Source organism: Bemisia tabaci, chromosome 9 (genome assembly GCF_918797505.1).
Source record: "Bemisia tabaci chromosome 9, PGI_BMITA_v3".
Taxonomy (NCBI): Eukaryota; Metazoa; Arthropoda; class Insecta; order Hemiptera; family Aleyrodidae; genus Bemisia; species Bemisia tabaci.
The window spans coordinates 40,467,001-40,488,357 of NC_092801.1; the positions used below are offsets into that span (position 1 = coordinate 40,467,001).

The window sequence follows — 21,357 nt, forward strand, 5'->3', positions numbered from 1 at the left end:
ATGTAGAGTTCGTGAAAATTTCAAGAAAAATTAAGTATTCATATCTCTCTCACAAATTAATATTTAATTGAAGGAAATTTTACGATACTCGGACGGTCGGACGGCGTTCTTCCTCAGCACGGCAGAAAAGGACCCCTTCGATTCCGCCGTGCTAACGAAGAACGCCGTATGAACATTCGAAAGTTGCCAAATTTCCTCCGATAAAATGTTTATTTTGAAAGGAAGTTGTGCATGTTTTATACCTTGAAATTTTCACATATTTTAGATTCAACTACGAACAATATTGTCTGAAAAATTGGGACGAAAAATTTTCATAACTTTTCCAATAAAGTCGTATTTCATCAAAGGAAACGTGGCAACGTCTGAAGGCTCATACGGCGTTCTTCCTTAGTACGGCAGAATTCCCGATGGAAATTTGGCAACGTTGGGATGTAGTTAGGCCCTTTGGTCCGGGCAAGGACGCGACGCGGTTGGTCGGTGGGCTGACGTGCCGACACGCGGCCTGCCTCACGCTGAGTCGGAACTTTCCAATCCCCCCTTTCCCCTTCCCCACGGTGCTGGCGGGTGGGAGGGCGTTGTTTTGAATAAGGAGGAACCGAAGCGGTGACCCTTGAACGAAGAAGCTTCGTCCGTCTAATAAAAAGAGTGACCCGTGCCGTGCGGCCAGGTGCATCGTTACGGTCATCCCTCCAGGCTCTCGGCGAAGGTAACGCACCGTCAAGCCGACGCACAGCGGATCGAATCAATAAGAGGGGCCGGCCAAAATTTGGAGATTTTAAAAGCTCAACTCCGTTTGAGATTTTAAAAGTGGTTCCATTGGTTTCCTCGTAAAATTTTCCTCCAGAAGCACCCCTTAAAATTTAAAATGTGACAAATTGAACATCAAAATTTGCTGTTTTAGCAAGAAATATCGTGTCCGGCCTCTCCGATTGGCTCGATCCACTGTGCGACGCAGTGATGCACTCGCAGTGAGCTGATTATTGAAATCGATAGAAACAGTGATAGACAAATAAGACGAGGGCAGACTTTCCACGAGGGAATACTGGGGAATACGCTCACATTTGTAATTATTCAAGACGTCATTTGCCTTAAAGCGCACGTAAGATCATGCTTTTAAATCTCGAAAAGATTCGGGGCAACCCCCCGGTCAACCCCCCCCCCCCCCCCGGTTCAAACTGTCAGGGTCCGCCCACAGGGTTCACGTGAAAATACGCATCCACTGGATCCAAGGTGTCTACAAGTCCGGAATTTCCGGAAAGTCCGAAAATAGTACTGATTTTTCAAGGGCGGTCCGGAAGTACTGAAAAAGTGCGGAAATTTTGCAAGAAAGTCCGGAATTTTTTTCATTTTTGTCGCAATTTGAGAGGAAAATTGAAGTTTTTGAAATTTTTTGAATTTAGTCAGTTGAAGGTATTGAAAAAGTACTGCATTTTTCTGTTGAGGAGGTGTAGTCCAGGCGCCTGGTAGCTAAAAATGAGGCTACCTGGAATTTTGGGTACACAGCGATTTTTTTGGCTCACTTTATGTTTTTTGGGTCGCTGAATCCGAATCTGAAGTTTCCTACCGCGTATCTGGTGAGCATTTTCCGCCATTTTGAAAAAAATTGCGTTAAAAGGCCTTTTTTTGCGGTTTTTTTAATATAGCGGCTACGCATGAGAAAAAATCCCGGATTTAGCAAATGTTTTGAATAGCTGACAAAATTTGGAAGAAAATGATGTATACATATGCTAGGTTTGCTTAAAAATTGAGGAAGATACAGCATCGTGAACATCGCGCCCATTCACGTTTTCGCGGCGCACCCGTTAACGCGTGATCCGGCTCGCCGCGGTCAGCTAAGTTCCGAAGCGTTCCAAAGTTCCGAGATCCGAGGTTCCTCAATTTTTTAGCGAACCTAGCATATTCATATACCATTTTCTTCCAAATTTTGTCAGCTCTTCAAAACAGTAGCTAAATCCGGGCTTTTTTCTCATGCGTAGCCGCTATATAAAAAAAACCGCAAATAAAGGCCTTTTTAGGCCATTTTTTCAAAATAGCAGAAAATGTTCACCAGATACGCGGTAGGAAACTTCAGATTCGGATTCAGCGACCCAATAACATAAAGTAAGCCCAAAAAATTGCTGTGTACTCAAAATTCCAGGTAGACTTGCCAGGCGCCTGGACTAGTACTGAATTTCTTGGGAATGTACTGGAAAAAGTACTATAAAAGAATTCATTTTTTGCCAGCCTGTTTTAGTAGATACCCTGGGATCGGGATCGTCTGATCCAGCGCGAAAATCCCTTTTAGACCAACCAACAGCGACCCACGGAAGGCCTTTCAGTCTCCTGGGTTGCCACAGTCAGGGAATACCGGAAAATGTCGGAGGAAATGACGAAAATGTCAGGAAAAAATCGTCCAGTTGCTTATTTGCTTTCTCGAGTTAGTTTGACGTTTCGAACAACTTTTGCCTAAAAAATATTTCTAACCATGTCTTTTTAACCATCTGGAATCCATTCGATTGTCATGGAATTTCGCCATAATCTGTCTGGGAAATATCAGGGAACTTAATTTCTCAAATTCCTTGGCAACCTTGCTTCAATATTACCTCGCAGTAATTGCAATGGAGTCAGGCAAAGTGTCCCCATGGGAAAGAACCGCAACACAATACGTATGTTCATACGAAATGAAAACTTTTTCGAACTATGTCTTTTTAACAATCTAGCATTTGTTCAGTCAGGGAAATACACCAAAATGTGTGAGGGAAATCTCGGGGAATTTAATTTTCTAAATTCTGTGCAACCGAGTCCCTCGTTTTCGCGTTTAGTCTATGGCAACCACCCGTGTCATTCAATAGGATCCCTCAATTTTCCCGTCGTCTCCTTTGTCTATCGTTTTGTCTATCAATTCCACCAATGAGTCGGCTGCAGTCTGCGCCCCGGCGACTCGCTCGCAAAGGTCAAGAGCCCCGGTGGGATCCGAACGGAGACCCGACTCGATCCCGAGGGATCTTGGCGATAAGCGCGTAAGTGGGGCGGGATCCCCGGAAGCGGTTACGTCCCTTTGCAGGGCGGAGGCGAGCCGTTCAATTAGGAAGGCGGCTGTGGATGCTCAATGAAAGGACGATTGGATGACGGCTCCCGTCTCCCGACTCCAATTCCAGTTAATTTTCTGATAAGCTCTCGAGATGCTCGTCGTCGGCAGAGAGGCGAACGCCCTTGGAGACGTTCTCAGTCCAACGTCACCGACGGATATCGAATAATTGATCGGAATCTACGAATCTTAGGGAGAGCAAGAGGCGCAGTTCGAATAACGGGCCGAATAAAATGCCTTCAATTTCGTCCATAGGCAATATGGCCATCCGTCGGACACGAATAGTTGCATGCAGGCGTCGCTGTAAGGTGACGTTAGTGCACGTTTCCCGGGGAATCCAAAATACCTTCAATTTCGTCTATAGGCAACACGGCCATCCGTCGGGCACGAATAGTTCCGCATTCAGACGAGGGTTTCGCGATATTAGTGTTTTCGCGACTTGGAAATTTGAATACGCTTTATATACATAGCAGAATAAGGCATTCTGGATACTTGTAATTTATAGGTTGGCCACCCGTTCGGGCCCTACAAGCTTTATGACCCAGCCCAGGGTTTCCACGGTCAGAGAATACTGGGGAAACCGGTTTAATTTTCCAAATTCTGTGGCAACTCTACCAGCCGCCAAAATAAAGAAATGCCCGTACTCTCCCCACATATGTACTCCAGTTACGCCGTTCTCCAAACAACCCGTTGAAATTACTTTACTCGGGAAGCTATGCTGCCGTGCTAAGGAAAAACGCCGTATGACCATTTGAGAGTCGCCTAATTTCCTCCGATGAAGTGTTTATTTTCGAGGATAGTTATGAACATTTGTCCCTTGAAATTTTCAGGAACTTTAGGTGAAATTGCGTACAAAATTCTCTGAAAAATCCAAAGAAAAATATTCATAAATTTACCAGGAAATTTGTGTTTTATCAAAGGAAATTTGGCAACGCCTGAAGGTTCGTACGGCGTTTTTCCTTAACGCGGCAGTATGAGGTCTGGGTCTGGGTCTGACATATCCTCGCGTTGCCCGTCCAATCCAACCCGAATCGACGCGGGGCGGCCGGCGCACAGTAGAACTAGTTTTCGGAATGGGTCGGACATTCAATTTTTGTCCAAAATTGTAAAATTTCACGTTCATCTCGTCACAATTTTAATCAGGGTGTCTACAACTCCGGAAATAGTACCGACTTTTTAAGGGGGGTCCGGAATTGTTTTCATTTTTTCGTCATTTTTGTCTCAATTCGAGCGAGATATTAAATTTTTTTGAATTTCGCCAAACGGAGGTACCAAAAAAGTACTGAGTTTTTTGAGAATGTACTGAAAAAGTACCGTAAAAGTACTGATTTTTGGTCCGCCCGTTTTAGTAGACTAGACACCCTGTCAATTATAAGGGTTGCTTTGTACAGCAAGTTTTACGAGGAAACCAATGAAACTACTTTCGAAACACCAACATCCCGCATGGATGAAGATATTCGCTTTTAAAGTTTTTAAATCGTGTCGGAGCCCTTCCGTCGACTCGATCCACCGAGCGGCGCGGCGGGCGGGTAGCCAGCCTGTTGACCTCGAATCTGGAACTCGGCGCTGGTCCTGCTCAACGAGATGACAATGCGGTCGCGGCGGCCAGCGAGTAACGGCCCGGGCAGAGGATGCGCCTCTGATTCGAGAAGAATGGACCCGTCGCCGGGGGAGGTGGGGGGGGGGGGGGGGGCGTCCCGGTGCCGGTCCCGCGGGACGCTCGCCCCGGCCCGGCAGACGATGAACGTCCCACGCGGCGGCCGCGTCTCAAGGTCGCCCGGCGGGTTGACCGCCTCGACGGGCGACGGACCGACTTATACTCGGCCGTCATAGCGAAGAGATCAGGAAAAAATCGGGAAAATCGTACGTTTTATCAGGAATTTTTCTTATGCGAATCTCCTCAGCGGAGAAGTCTCACTGATTTTTGCCTACCGTGCCAGGAGTCGTCGCGCCGTCTTTGTTTCCGATAATTTCTCACCTGTAGCGCTTAAGTGTCGTATAGTGTAGGCGTCAACGCAGTGTCGCCGTCTTTGCGAAATCAAAATTTTCCGCCCTTCAGCGCCTATATTTTAAACTTATTTTATACTGCATTTATACTAGTTTCTCATCATTAGAAATTTATCAGAAAATTTAGTTTCCGCATGCATCTATGCAATAAATATTTTTTTACGAGAAAAATCAGGAATATATCAGGAATATTCAAAATGAAAAAATCAGGAATTTTTTTTGTAAAATATCAGGATTCTTAAAAATTAAAATACTTGACACCCTGTTTTTGGATGATCAGTGGTAATTCGACGAAAAATGGAGGCTTGTTTTAATAAAATTTTCCGGTCAGAAGCTTGAGCCCGTATTCTCAAAAATTCATTTTTGCACTTACGGCTCTCATGGGCATCACGGCACGGCAGAGATAGGAACTACTCGCAGACGAATGGACTCCCTCACTCGGCTGCGCCGGGCGATGGGGCTGGAGCCGGGGCTGGCAACCGCCCTATCTCGCGGCCCAGCCGGAAACAGAACGATAAGGAGCCGTTTCCGCTGCCCGAGCGAAGACTCTCAGGTCGCGATTTGTGGCAGTTCGGTCAGCTTTTCGACACTGTTTTCACTCAACGAGCCTGTTGAAAAATTAAGCCTGGCGCAAAAAGAGGAGTTATTTCGTCAAGAGACAACTGCAACCGCACTGCAACTGGTCAGGGTGTCTACAAGTTCCAAAAGTCCGGAAATAGTACTGATTTTTTGAGGGCGGTCGGGAAGTACCGAAAAAGTGCGGTAATTCCGCTAGAAGGTCCGGAATTTTTCATTTTTGTCGCAATTTGAGAGAGAAATTCAAATTTTTGCATATGGAGATACTGAAAAAGCTCCAAATTCTTCGAGGATGTACTGAATTTCTCGGGGAAGTACTGTGAAAGTACTGATTTTTGGCCAGCCTGTTTTAGTAGACACCCTGTCAAGCTAGGAGCAAAAAGAGGATTTGTCTCGGCAAGAAACAATAAATCGTAACCGCACGCGTAACTCATTCAGGATGGACACGATGCTGTTCATGTCGCCGTGAACCATAAGGGAGATTTTGAAAAAGTGAATTTTGTGTAAATTTTATTTTTATCAAAAAAAGTCTCCGATGACGAGAATTTTCCCGACACTTTATTCGGAGGAAGTTTTCAACCGTGGTTTGAAAGCCAAAAAACTGTGTGCACGATGTTGATGGCGCAGGTGAGGTTAGGCGGGTTGAGGCTCACCCCTGGACGGGCGACGGGGTCAGGATGGTGGTTGGTGGTGGCATCGGTGGTGGGGATAGCAATTCCGGGAGCCCATTCGACCGTTAAAACTCCTCAAAGCTTTTACTCTCAATGATTTATCTCGAATAAAACATGAGTAGCGGAAAAATACCCGCCGTTCCACCACCGCTCACCGCAGCGACTCATATGTTGTGTGATCGGCTTGCGGCGTTGTCAGCTAATTCTGACCGGACCATCGACTGTCACAGTCCACATTGAGAGGCGTGGTTCGAGCAACCTGACACATGCTCAATTTTGGAAGGGATCACGAATTCGAGGCCTTGAAAGTGCTTGATTTTGTACTCTTGTCGGACAAACCACGTATAAGAGGCCCACGGGTGTACGAAGTCACACATCCCCCCCCCCCCCCCCCCCGAACTGAAAATAGTATCATCAGGGTTACAAGTCCGGAAATAGTACTGATTTTTTAAGGGCGGTCCACAAGTACTGAAAAAGTCCGCTCAAAGTCCGGAATTTTCTTCGTTTTTTTGTCGCAATTCGAGCGAGAAATTCAAATTTTTGACTTTTTTCGAAATTTATTTATGAAAAAGTACTGAATTTTCCCGCTGAGTAGGTACTGAATTTCTTGGGAATGTACTGAAAAAGCACAGTATAAGTATTGATTTTCGGCCAGCCTGTTTTAGTAGAAACCCTGATCATCTCCTCCTCCTCCTCCTCCTCCTCCTCCTCCTCCTCCTCCCCCCCCCCCCAGAAATTCTATACGGTGGGAAATAGCATTCGTCGAGGGTAAAGATCTCTCTTACTGTAGAGTCTTCAATGAAATCACGTTGTTCATTCTGTTAGTATTTTCTAAAATGTTCGTCGTGGTAGCTTCAAAATGCGTCCAAATTGAGTTGTAATTTCAAACATGCGGTAGGCGAAAATTACCCGGAAATCCGGCACCTCCGCTCCGGCGAGTGGCGCCTAGGGGACTCGAATTCAAGTGCCCCCCCCCCCCCTCCCCAACGGGGATACCGCGCGGGAAGATTGCGAAAGCCTCGCGATTTTACGACTGATCGCTATCTTTACCCTGCAGAAATAAAAGCACCGGGATGGCGGTAGGTTGGGAGTAAAAATCCGTTCGCCGTGAGAGTCGACCATCGATTTTTACCCATCTAAAGCCATACTAAAGAATCGATTATTACGGTGTTCGTTGCGAACGACCTGATAATCGATCCTTTTCCGTAGGTTTTAGTGGCACATCAATCGACGCATCGCAAAATATGCCACTGGTGCCGCGGATGGGGAGTGCCGTTGTCGCCCAACTTGAGAATGGCGAGACGAGGGTTTCACGATATTAGTATAAATTTCGTGACTTGGAAATTCGAAACGCCTTCAATTTCAAGTATAGGCAACATGACCTTCTATCGGACACAAATAGTTGCATTCAGGCGTCGCTGTAATGTGATTTTAGTGCACGTTTCTCAGGGAATCCTAGTGGTTTGGGACCCGAAAACGCCTTCAATTTCGTCTATAGGCAACATGGCCATCCGTCGGACACGAATAGTTGCATTCAGATGTTGACAACATCCGCGATCAGCGATCTAGGTCTTCCACACATCAGACGCGACGGCATACAGTGGATCGAGCTAATTAGAAAGGTCGAGCGTGAAATTTTGCACTAGAACTGATTTTGATGTTAATTTCGTCACATTTGAAATTTTAAGGAGTTCCTCAAGTAGAGAATTTCACGATGAAACCAATGGAACCACTTTCAGAACCTCAAAATGTTGTTTAAACATAGTTATAAGCGTTTGAAGTTTCCAAATTTTGTCCGATCTTTCCTATTCTGCCGTGCTAAGGAAGAACGCCGTATGAGCCTTCGGACCTTGCCAAGGTTTTTCGATAAAAACCGAATTTATTAGGAAAATTGGATTACATTTTGCAATAAGGAACCACTATCTCTGGATCTCTCATAAAAGCACGTACCTGCATTGGGAAGTCAACGGCATATATGTTGTTTCTAAAATGGGCCAGAAATAGTGGTTCCTTTTTGCAAAATGTTATCCAATTGTGAAACATTTTCCTCAAAATTTTCAGACAATTTTGCACGAAATTTAATCTAAAATATTTTAAGATTTCAAGAAGAAATATGCATGAATATCGTCAAAAATAATTGTTTTATTAAGAGATATTTGCCAACTCTCGAATTTTCATACGGCGTTCTTCCTCAGCACGGCAGTATTGACTCGATACACTGTGCGACGCGAAATGACGAAATTTTCGAGTCGGGTGGCGAAGCGCGGCAACGGTGGGAAAAGACGAAGGATGAGTCACCCGCGGTGGGGCGACGCGGTCTTAAAGACGTCCCCCCGACGACGGTAGCTCGGGGGGCGGCGGGGAGGGGAGGGGGTGGCCACACAATGAATTTGCCGTATTCCTAGGTTAGGTTCTGCCGATGCCGAGTTTTTTCCACTTTTTTTCTCCGTCCGAGTGCGAGGAGGAGTTAAGTTTGGTCGATGCTTCGCGTTGCGAGGTCTCGTTCGCGGTTGGAGCCCCGCCTTGTAGGTGCTCTCTCTCCAAGCGACGCCGTCAAGTTTCATCATCCCCTTCTTCATTCGCACGCAGGGTGTCTACAAGTCCGCAAATCGCACTGATTTTTTAAGGGCGGTCTGGAAGTACTGAGAAAGAGCGGGAATTCCACCAGGAGGTCCGGAATGTTTGTCATTTTGGTCGCAGTTTAAGCGAGAAATTCAAATTTTTAAAATTTTTCGAATTTCGTCCTTAGAGAATTTGCAGGTGTCTGAAATTTGATGAATTTCTTGTCTAAGTGGAAACAACTGGGTGAACTGAACACGAGGATTCATGAATTGATCGATTATTGGAGAAGATATGACAAAATGATCTAATCTGCTAAAATGCGTGTGTTAAAATGGGAAATGCCGCCGGATGACGTCACTAGGCGGTGCATTTTCTCACTTTTAAAACTATTTTTATACTATTTCCCATATCAGAAAAAAAGTATAAATAATGCTGTGAAATCACCTCTTTAAGCACTTTCAGATGGAGCAATAAAAAATTTGCATGCAAATTTTCCATCGGAGGTACTGAATAAGTACTGATTTTTTCTGTTGAGGAGGTACGGAATTTCTTGAGAATGTTCTGGAAAAGCTCTCTAAAAGTACTGATTTTTGGCCAACCTGTCACAGTAGACAACCTGACTCCATTCTTCGTCAAATTGCCACCGGTCATCTGGAAGACGCTTAGAAATCGTTCGGAAGGCCCAATGTAGATACAGCTGGTTTGGTGAACGCTATCTATTTTGCTAATATAAAAACGACGATTTCCAGCTCATTTTAGAAACAACGTATGTTGCATTAATTTCCCTATGCGGGCAGGGGCTTAATGAATGAGCCAGAACTTTTGGCTCACTATGATGGGGGAAAGCAAACCAGTCTCACCTCGTTGAGAATAAATTTTGAAATCCTGGACAGCAGTAGTGGACGAGGTATGGAAAAAAACGTTGTCCTGCCGGCCATAGACTATTAAAAAATGGCGTCGGAACGGCAACGCGGCGGTGCGATTCGCGAGGGGGATGTCGGAGTCGGTGACGTCACTTCCCCTCGAAGCCCCTACCCCGCCCCGCCCCGTCGACCAACACCCTCGCCCTCGCCTCGACTCGAGGGGAAACTATTTCGAGGCCTCGGTGCCGGCGTTGTCGCGACCGTGGGGCGGGGTCCACTGACTCCGGTAGTGCCTCGGGCGAATTTGGCAACCCCGTTGGCGGCGGCCGCGACTGCCCTTGGGCACGCATGCCTGTGACGACATCGTCGCCCCTTCCGCCGGGCGGAAGCAACGCGCACCACATCCATGCGAGAAAAGCCCTCGCGCCTCCGGCAAAAGCTTGCATCCGATTATGGGCTTGGGCATGGTCGCGACTTGAACGGTCACCAAGGCGAGTATCAGAATTGTGTTACGATGATTTCACACTATAGATCAGTATAAAATAACAGGCTCACTGTCAGTCAAAATACCAAGTTCCACCTCAACAGGATGTCTGCTTTACGGTAAAAGTACGGATACACTGAAAAAGCTCGGATTTCGGAAGGTCGGAACCATACTAAAGTAGAAACTAGAAGAACGTATCTCTGGTCGTATGTTGATAATATTACCCTGAAAAAGATGGGCAAATAAGTTTTGAGCTGTGAGGTTTGGCTGGAAAAAAGTTGCCAGGCTCTAATTGTCATGTTTCTCGAAGCAAACCCGATAAATCAATCGATATATCGACTGAGCGCCAATCTGCGGAATCGACAGCCCATAAGCGCCAATCGCCTTGTTTGCGGTTTTGGGCTATCGTTTTCGAAGATTCGCTAAGGTGTCTACAAGTCCGGAATTTCCGGAAAGTTCGAGGAGGGTCCGGAAGTACTGAAAAAGTGCGGAAATTCCGCATAAGGTCCGGAATTGTTTTCAATTTTTGGTCATTTTTGTCTCAATTTGAGCGAGAAATGCAAATTCTTGAAATTTTTCGAATTTCGTCAAATGGAGGTACTGAAAAAGTACTGAATTTTTTTATCGAGGAGGTACTGAATTATTTGGGAATGTACTAAAAAAGTACTGTAAAAGCACTGATTTTTGGTCCGCCTGTTTTAGTAGACACCCTGTTTGCGCTTATGGGCTGCACCGCTTTTCCACATAGGTCTTTTTTTTTGTAAACACGGAGTCACAGTGCGGCTGGTTCGCTCTTCGCTATCCGAGTTGGGTTCAAACAAATCTCGGTACAGCGGTCGCATGGGGTGCAAGGGACGCTCGGAACCGCTGGAGCTCCGCGAGACAGGGATCCCTGCGCCTTCGAGGAAACGAGACGCAGCCCCCAAGCCTCTTGTCGTCTTGTGACTAATGCCTTTCTAATTTTATTGCCTTGTTTATTGTTTTATTGTTATCTCCGCGGGTTCCCCCCTCCCCCACTCCACCCCTCCGATGCCGAGGCCGAGGCGACCGGAGCTGATTTATTCCTAGTTATTTATTTATAACCTTCCCCTTCACGGGAGGGGTCAACCAACCCCCGATTCCATAGGAAATATTTGTGGTTTCCCCTCTTCCCCTCCCCTCTGCAAGGTTGCCGCATCCGGGCTTACGGGTTATTCTCGTATTATGACGTCATGCTGCGGTATAACGCCGCGGACACTCCTACATAAGAGTGGAGCAAGAGCAGTAATGTGTTGAATAATACTCCGGATAAGAAGTAACAAGAGACCCAAGAGTACACTGAAGGAAAAGTTATGGTCTATTATAGACATACCATTCCCGTTCCGGGCTCACAATTAGAAGCCGAAAGTTCCGGGTGCTGGGGCCGTAGCTTCAATTGCTCCGGGTGCCATGCCTGGAACTTTTGGCCCCTGAGCCCGGAACGCGGACGGGATGTCTATGTAGACCGTAAGCACGTACGGCCATATATGTGTTTACCTATCCAAAAAAGTCCCTTCAAAGTTTGAAAATTCGTAGGACGCATACGAAAGAAAATCATTTGGACACGTACACACGCGCAGATGAATCGATGCCTGATAACAGATACAGATTTACGACGGAAGGGCGTTCGCACTTTGGCAGATTACTGTTATGTAGCGTTTATATCATCCCTTCGCCCCTTGACCAAGTTGAATCCAAGTAATGTCGATGACGCACCCGTCAAGTTACAAGCGAGCGCGATTACCCCCTCAAAAAGACGCAATTAAACAAGGCATAATGAGAGTTATACCCTTAAGTGCTCGATAATTCCTCCCACGAGCCGAATCCCTCGGGACAGGACCACGCAAGGTTGCCAGGTGATGCCATCGAATGTGGATATTTTCCGTGGGTTCAAATTGGAAAACTGCTGATTTTTAGGAGGATCTGGCGGCGAACGGGACCAGGCAGTTGTGCCGACAAATCTAATGCCGCTTTAAGCGACGCGCTAACTTGACGATGCTATGAAATAATCATCATAAATGGCCAACAGGGATGTCGACGAAATCCCTGGATTATTGTTGGCTGACAGGGGTCGGGTGGACCCATCCGCGTGCGGCCACAGGGACCGAATATTTGGGCTAAGTACACTTGCTATCAGGAACTACAATTTCTAGCTTAATTTAGAAACAACGTACGTATCATTAGCTTCCCTACGCACGTAAGTGTTTTCGCGGATGAGCCAGGCATTGTAGTTCCCAATTTCGAAATGTAGTCCATTTCGCAGGTACTCGAATGTATTTCAGCCGTGTCAACATTATTTTTATTTTTAATCAATTTAATTTTTATTTTAAATTTAATACCTAATTTCATTTTAATTTTCAATTAATTTAGTTTTTATTTTCAATTAATTTAATTATTATTTTCATTTAATTTAGTTTTTATTTTCAATTAATTTAATTTTTATTTTCAATTAATTTAATTTTTATTTTCAATTAATTTAATTTTTATTTTCAATTAATTTAATTTTTATTTTCAAAAATTTAGTTTTTATTTTCAATTAATTTCATTTTTGTTCAATCAACTTAATTCAGCTTGTGTAGATAAATACAGTCCTCTTATAGTACTTAGTTACGTTAGTTAGTTACTTAATTTACGACGATCAGCAACCAGGGTATTTACTCGTACGTCGGGGACCAGGAAACCTTAAATTTTTAATTTTAATTGCTTAAAGAGTTTTAAAATTTCGGTGACTACTATTGGATCATTATTTGCATACGATTTGTTTTTAATGTACATCCATACAAAAAGAAAAACCAACTTTGCGACGTGACTGACGAATGCTTTCCGTTGTTTGTTGCAGGCCGAAACCCCCGCCAAGACGGAGGAACTCGCATCACCCCTGACGTCCGTCATCGAAGAAGCTGGAGCTGCCGCGGCAACCGCCGTAACCAAAGTAAGTCATGAGCCCGGAAAAGCATTGAGTCATGCGGACTCGAGGGTCCATCGCGGAGTCCACTCTCGTCCTTATGTCAAGAAGACGACGATGTGTATATATATCCGGCGTCTGTCTCATGTCTTGCTCGTCCCGGACTCCCGGGTCCCGACTGCGGCTTATCCCGAATTAAATCAAACCCCCACCCCCCCCCCCCCCTCGCCCTAGCGGGCCCACCCCCTGGCCCCCCCGCGGCTACGCCTCCCCGACAGAGAAAGGGTGACACGTTAATTAATCATGCGAGAAGCGGCGTCGCTCCCTCCTCGCCAGGCTTAGACGCTATTAGTCTTAAACGTCACAAGGATATCGAATATCCATTGGTATCGATTCATTCTCATCGAGAGTATTCTATTGTTTCCATCTGAACGATCGTGCATGGAACCAATCGCTGATTTAACAATTTGGTCGTGAAAAAATATATTCGACATGTTTCGAGTGCACATTTTACAACAGTGGAAAGCTAATCTAACCGCGGGGGTGGTTACTATTAGCATCTCTTTATTCAGGCGGTCTAGAAGTCCGGAAATCGTACTGATTTTTAAGGGAGGTCCGGAAATACTGGAAATTGCGCAGGAAGGTCTGGAATTATTTTCCTTTTCTGTCATTTTTGTCGCAATTTGAGCGAGAAATTCAAATTTTTGAAATTTTTCGAATGCCGTCAATTGGAGGCACTGAAAAAGTACTGAATTTTTCTGTTGAAGAGGTACTGAATTTTTTGGGAATGTACTGTAAAAGTGCTGATTTTTGGCCAGCCTATATTAGTAGACACCCTAAAGATATATCCGACATGTTTCAAGTTTACATTTTACAAAACTGGAGAGCTAATTTAACCACGGGGGGTGGTTAAATTAACATATCTGCATTGTAAAATGAACATTGAAATATGTCTGACTTTTTTAACTACAAAATCGTTAAACCAGCAATTTCATTTTTTACGTGTGTCCCGGGTAGAGTCGATCATCATGATATTATGCTGAATCAGTAAGTATTTTATCATGCTAGCTTAATAGGGTTTTGGTGTGATAACATGCTGGCAGGGATAATTAGTATGTCTGTGAGAGATCAGCAGAATAAAATGCCAATACCACACTGATATTATAATGCATGCTACTGATATCATATATAGGGAAGTGGCCAATTCACGCTGTGATATCATGCTGTTTGCTGATAGGCTTAACCAGGGATCAGAGTCAGGACGACAATATCATTTTGAGACCACGCACTACGTTTTTGCTCGAAATTACGTTCTCTGGACCGTAAATCTCTGATTGCTTTATTTTTATTCGTTACTCATAATTGGACTACATTATGCAATTTGGAACTATAAATTCTAGGCCAGTTTAAAAACAACGTATGTGCCATTAGTTTCCCTATGCACATAAGAGTTTTTCCAGAAGAGCCAGAATTTATAGTTCCAAATTGCAAAATGCAGTCCAATTGAAGCTATGGTCAAGAAAATTCCCTCCTGAAGGATTTGAAAATTTTGAGCGTTTTTTGTTCCAAAACGTTGGTAGAGCTCTCTGTCATGTTCTAGTATTGATAACTTTTTTTATTTTTTAATTTTCAGTCGACTTCAGTTTCAGTTTATAGGAACCTCTTCGTATGGATGGTCACGTACATAAAGAGTCCAGAATCCATGACATGAGTCTGTCTCCTTTTTTAACCTTTTCGTTTCGTTTCAGGTTGAGGAAACGCTGACAGAAGTTAAGAATGAAGTAGTCACAGTATGCGAAAAAGTCACAAAGGAAGTCTCAGAGAAAGTGGAAGCAGTTGTCGAAAAGGTCGAAGCCGTTGTCGAGAAGAAATCCGAGCCAGAAAAAGTACCAGAAGTCAAAGTGAGTATGGTAATGGTAGAATGCGCATCTTGAATTGGGGATTTTCCGTTGCCACACTTCAAATTCTAACTATTTTTATGACACAGAAGAAAGAGGAAAACAATTCTATGGCTCCTTGACAGCATGCTGTGAATCATGTAATGCAGCCAAGTCGCTATCGTTTGATACTCGTCACAGGTCGTCACTTTTCGGTCGAAGTATCACAAACGCCATGCGACGTTTCAAAATTCCCGCCGCCACTTTATATTTTACCGTGAAATTGTTCAACGGAGCTGTCCGAAAAGATCACTGAATTTTTATTCCGTTGCTGATAGAATTCAGTGAAATTTTCAAACAGATTCAACCAACAATTTTTCTCTAAAAAATAAAATGGCGGCGGAAATTTTGAAACGTCGCATGTCGCTTGAGTGTGATACTTTGGCCGGAAGTTGACGATGTGTCCAAAGTAATGTTTGATTACAACTTCTCAAAAATTGATAAGGGCCGTCGTTCTGGCCCACCCTGAATTTCTTCAACTCCATCAGTTTTTGCTCATTTGTCATGGAGTTCGTCATGATTTGGTCATTTTCCCGTCTCTTTTCGGGTCTAATACTGACCCGAACATGGGTCCGAAGGCCGAATCTGGCGAAAAATACGAGAAAAATTCGCATTCTTTCCCAAGATCGGCCCTCAGTCTCATGTCTTGGCGAGTATCAGATCTGTAAAAAGATCGGAAATTACCTAATCATTATGAGTTCCGTATAATATACACCTTCAATGAGCAAAAAATCTTATAGTTGAGGAAATGCAGCCAAGGTGGGTCCAAAAGAAGCCCCTATCCACAGCTTTCCTCAAACAAGGAGCCAAGCGCTCATCGACAAATGAACCCCTGTCTCTCTAGTTATGACTTGGAGAGTGGCATAATTGCTAGTCCTAATTACTTTCACTCTGCTTTTGTTCTGAGTTTGAACTTTGCCTTGAGCAACAAGCAACTTGACTAACATGTATCAAACAATTTGAGGTATAATGAGAGGAATGAATACGAAGTCCTGAAGAGAGAAGTTAAATACTTGACCATCTCAATCAAAGTGATAATGTCTCTGAGTTTTTAATAAGGCCAGTTTAAATTATTTACCAAAATCTTTTTCAGGGAAGATTAAAATATTGTCTTATCTCTCTTTTTAATCCTCGGCTAGACCTCCATGTGCAAGTAAAACTGATGTAACAAACAACTTGGTTCAAAAAAATAGCAAAAACCATAAAGGATAGTGAGAGAAGGTTTCAACTTTCAAAGGATAAAAGAGTATCTAGTTGTCAGTGTTATGATTTTTACTGTAATTTTTATAGTATTTTTTTTTTCTTTACTTTTGGAGTGTTCGAAATGAAAGTGACTTTATTGTTAAAAACATGAATTAAAGTAGGGAGAAGAGTCATGAGTATTTTTTTCTCTTCTTGCGAGAGCAGTTTTAAAGAATCATCATTGAAGATTGAGATCAAACTGACTTTTGAATTTGCCCTCTCTGCCTCCTACCCTCCCCCCTCTCCATGCCCGCAGGCTTCCGGGCAAATGGCAGCTAATTGGCCATGATGACAAAAGCCTTACTCTCTCTATATGAAACATCGTTGCTCCTTTTAATTCTATTTGATTTTCTTTTTGAAGAGACTTAAACAAAGAGAAATTACCTCACTTCTGAATTGAAACCATATACCTTTTAATTTCATTTAAAATCTTTTTCTTTCAAACAATTGCTGCATTTTTTTAAGCTACTTTGGCCCTCTTTAACCTCATAAGTGTATGTACCAATTTCTTTGCATCAATTCTTTACGCAATTTATCATTCTTGGTTGCATTTTGCTATGCATATACTCTAGCAAGGCATTCATTGCATCGAAATTGTCAAATTGTTTGAACTAATGAACTTTTTCATAACTTTACAGCCAGAAGCAGCAACTCACTTATATTTTTGTATCTTTTAATCTGCCACCTGTGTAACTGCTAGCTGAGTTGAAATTGTCCTCAACAACTGCCTGTATCAGCACCAATTCATGGTCAGATCTCAGAAGAGGCTCCAATTTCTTGAATCTAAAAAATGATGTCGCTCTTACTTCAATTTTACTATTCTGGAACTCCTGCATTTATTTTATCAGAAACTGTGCGGTCGTGGCTTACAACACCTATATTATTTAATCACAGCAGAGGAGTTACCTATCATGGACGCAAAAATAGTGCAGTACCTAGACTAGTAAATTACCTCCAAAAAACTCATTTCTATTGTTTCGAAGTAAAATAATAAAAAAACCTCTTTATAAGTTGGTGTCTGTACGTAAGGAGCTTGGTAGCAGATACAATTTTTCATTTACACAACATGAAATGGTTTGTGCTCTTCGTACGAACTCTCTCAGCTTGTAGTGACCAGTGTAGCATAGCATCAGCATCATGTATAAACATAGACTGTAGTGGTTGGGTTAGGTTAGGGCATAACCTAACCTAACCAACAGCCCTGTTGGTGGAAATGTACTAACTTCTGCATTCTGTTCTGCTCTAGACCGAAACTGCACCTGCATCCGCGCCTGCTGAAGAAGTTCCACCCCCTCTGCCCGCAAGTCCACCCCCCACAGAAATCCCCTCTCCAACACCAGTAGCTCCCTCTGAAACAATCAAAAATGTTGTCAATGAGCATCAACAACAAGATAACGAGGTACCTGACATTGTTCACACTCTTCCGAAAAGTTTCATACTGCGTGATGCCAGAGTAAAGCAAACACACTTTATATAAAGAGTTATTCCAGGCAGGCACTCGCAATGAATCATGGGAATTTTGAATTGAGTGAACAATAACTGCGACTATCCGCGAGAAGAGAGATCTTAGTGCCGAAAAACTCAGAATCAAATATTCGGTATTGGCCTCTGAAAAATTGTTTTACCAATGCCATTATTCAGAAAACCTCCAACTTAACCTGTGAATTAGGAGAGAGCATTATCTGTCAGAAATGAAACTTGCAGATTCCCCCGTTTTTGGCACCAAGTACCGTCCTGCAAAATTTGCATCCAAAAACTAAGATCTCTTTCTCCTTGGATAGTCTAAATTTTGAAAATGTAGCTTTCTCTGAAAGTCCCTATGAAAGAATGACTGAAGGGTTGAGTGATAAAATTTTAGTCTGAGATTATACTTTCACGTGAGGCAATCTAAGTTATTCTTTATTTCATTGACTTCAATTAATAATACCTAATCGAAGATCTAATTTCGCAGAAGATTTCGTGAGACATTTTTTAAAAAACCGTGAATTCCCATATCTACACAGTATTCAAGCTCTGATACTGAACAAATCTTGTAACCGAACCACTTTCTCCTTGTCAAGTCACAGGAAGTGCATCTTTTTGGAGGGCTGATGACTTTACCAGCCCAGCAATAGCATCCTGATCTTGCTTGGATAGAAAGCACGACATTTGTTTTGCTCCTTTTTGGATAGCAGTTTTCTTGTCTTTCTGTGCGAAGATTTTGGTGGAAAGGATAAAATTCATAGCTTACCTCTTTTCTTTTTTTTCCTTTTTTTTCCTCTCTGCATTTCATTTGAGTAGTTTAGAAAAACATCTATGATAAGGCAATTAAAAATGGTTGAATTTCTTCCCTGTAATGGTCCTTTGATCTGTATTCTCAAGTGTAAACTTGGTAATTTATTTTTATAGCAAGTACTGTTTCCCTTTTCAAACTGTCAAAGCATGATTATTTATCTTCGAAATCAATTTGGTGAAGTAAAGTCTCAGAGCAGATTGTATTACCACTCGACGAAGATGAAAAATCAGTGCAGGTTTTTGCGTGACTACGGTTCGCGTTAACAGGAGGAATTTTTTGCAGGAGATGAACGGTGGAGGTGAATCACTAGCAGAGCTAACACCCGAAGAAAATGGTGAGAAGCCTTTGTTGAACGGTGATCATGACCATTCAGGGACCAACGGCTTTGACAGTGACAAAGAAATCAAGGCTCCGACGTCTGATAAGGTACTACGCCTCCTTTCGTCTCATCTAATCAATCTAAGCGTTCAGTTGGCCGAGGTTCGAACCTTTCTCGTTACTTTCACGCACGGACCGTAGACTTGTCTTGTCCTATCTGCCACAAGCCAGCACGACGTATCTTATTGGGTAGAATTGTTGTGTAGTCACATAGTGTTCAGAATCATCAATTAATCAAAGATCAAATACTTGTTCTGATATCCATTCCACACGGACTCGGATCTCAGAGAATTGGAGGGTTCCCTTTTCATGGAGAAACAAATAATCAGTAATTTTGTATAATTTTTGTCAACTCAGCTGTTTAGCATTCAACAAAACAAACCTGTTAGTTTTGAAGGAAACACAACACTAGATTTTTCCCATTTGAGCGGGTTCACCCTTCAAAAGACAACTTCGGCTGAATCATCTTGGATTTCAGTGTTTGTAGCTCACAGTTGTAGTTTCATTTCATAAATGTATGTAACCAGGACGTCTATTGGTTCAAAATATATGGAAAAAGTAATCTATACACAAGGTGGATTCAGAAGTATCTAAAAGCTACCTAAATTATATAAAATTTCCCACAGAATTCCTGCCAAGTGCAGGAAGAGGCTCTATAAAAATACTTAATTATTTTCTTTTGGGGGGGGGGGGGGGTAAAAGTATCTTGGTAGAAGTTACATTTTTTTTAAGGAATTGTAGTAGACATTCTGATAATTTTTTTCCTTCTCTTTTTTTGTCCACTATCAATCACTGGTAGTTTTTGTTATGTGCGGTAGTGTTTGCGTCCAATCAGAATAAATGAAGAAAGTGGCTACTGACTTGTGTAAAAATGATATATTCTCCTATCATTTGGACTGCATTTTTCATGAAGAAACTTCTATTTCTGATTCGTCAGTAAAAACACCCATCTGCATCAAAGGAACTAATTGCACGCATATCATCTCTAAAGTGAGCCAGAAAAAGTCGTTTCTCATTATGAAATGTAGTTCATTTACGAAAGGAATTATCCAAAAAGAAAAAAAATTGTAAGGAATCCTTTTATGATGCTGTTTTGTGGAAGAAACACACCCAGTTTTAATAGTGTCTTATTTTGTTCGCTGAGCTTTAGCGCAAGAGGCAAAAAAATTCATAACAACCATGATTGTATTCAAGAGTCAGGCTTTCAAGTGTTATGGCGCTTCATGTTTGTGTGCATGTGTGCATTGTATCCATATTTTGCATTTGTCACAGCACTTTGCTCCCATTTAGTGACCAACGAGTCAATTTGCACATAATTGTATGCGCCTTGAAGTACATATTAGGCTTATCAATTTCCTGCGCGACAATAGCTTTTTCAAACTCTCAATTCTCAGTTTAGTTCATCTAACTTGTCAAATCAAACACATAAAGATTTGACTAGTCTGATATAGGAATTCTCTTCACACAAGCATATGTGTTGTCTCTATCATATAATTCTTTGGTAGCTAAGATAAATACGTACAGGAATTTTAGTTTTGCAAAAACTTTGATGAGAAACGTAGGAAATTTTGGGGAAACTGTGTGTGTATGGAAGGCTCTGGCTTCTTACAGTGATGGCTTATATAAATTTAAACCTTTAGCTGCCTGAACCCTAGAAGCATTGACTGGAAAAAAAAAGTTAAAATGTATGATGAAGGAAATTATTTATGTAAAATCTATCACAATTTACTTTTAAAAAAAATCTGTGCAAAGCATTCTAATTTGTTGTCTTACCCATAATTTTTTACATTGGTGCCGAGTTCAATATAAAATTCAACATACTCAACAATCAACATATATAATAAAAAAATTCTGCTGAATTTTTGCCAAAATTTATCAAAAATAAAGTGATTCAAAACTTAAAACAGAGTAAAGTGAAATTATTAGAAGGCAAAAACAAAACCTTTAAGCTTTCTTTTTCAAATGTGTTATTGGTCTCATACTCTTTTTCTATGAAGCAGTGCTGCCAGGGAGACTCTAAATAGTATTTTTTTAGGCACTCTACCCAAATCGAGTAGAAGCTTTTGCTGAAAGCACGAAAGAGGGGAAGATAAAAATCCACGCAATGCGCTTAAATTAGAAAGAAGTGGATTTGTCCATCTGAGGACTACGTGACCTCTCTTATCACACTTTATCTACATCCGTAGGATGAGAGAGAGCACACACTGGGTTACAACTGTCCTCTCACACCAGCTCAGAGCATACAAATATTTGTCTCCAGAATCACTATCGGTGTCTTATTTATTTTTATTGATCAGTTTCTGACCTACTGAAGAATTCAAGTTTATCGATGGTGGGACTATCAAACCGTATATCTGGGTTTGTGACGTTGC

The 21,357-nt window shown here is 42.5% G+C and overlaps 1 protein-coding gene across 10 annotated transcripts in view; it reads left to right on the forward strand.

Annotated features, from left to right (window-relative positions):
* LOC109036850 (uncharacterized) overlaps positions 1-21,357 on the forward strand; it is a 217,477-nt gene that overhangs the window by 179,852 nt on the left and 16,268 nt on the right. For 3 of the 10 annotated variants that reach the window (XM_019051246.2, XM_019051248.2, XM_019051249.2), the window contains 4 exons: positions 13,088-13,180; positions 14,902-15,054; positions 17,579-17,731; positions 18,890-19,087. In XM_019051246.2, the coding sequence (XP_018906791.2) occupies positions 13,088-13,180; positions 14,902-15,054; positions 17,579-17,731; positions 18,890-19,087 (597 nt within the window). The remainder of the gene's footprint in view (positions 1-13,087; positions 13,181-14,901; positions 15,055-17,578; positions 17,732-18,889; positions 19,088-21,357) is intronic. The other 7 variants (XM_019051247.2, XM_019051250.2, XM_019051252.2 and 4 more) reach the window with 4 other exon arrangements.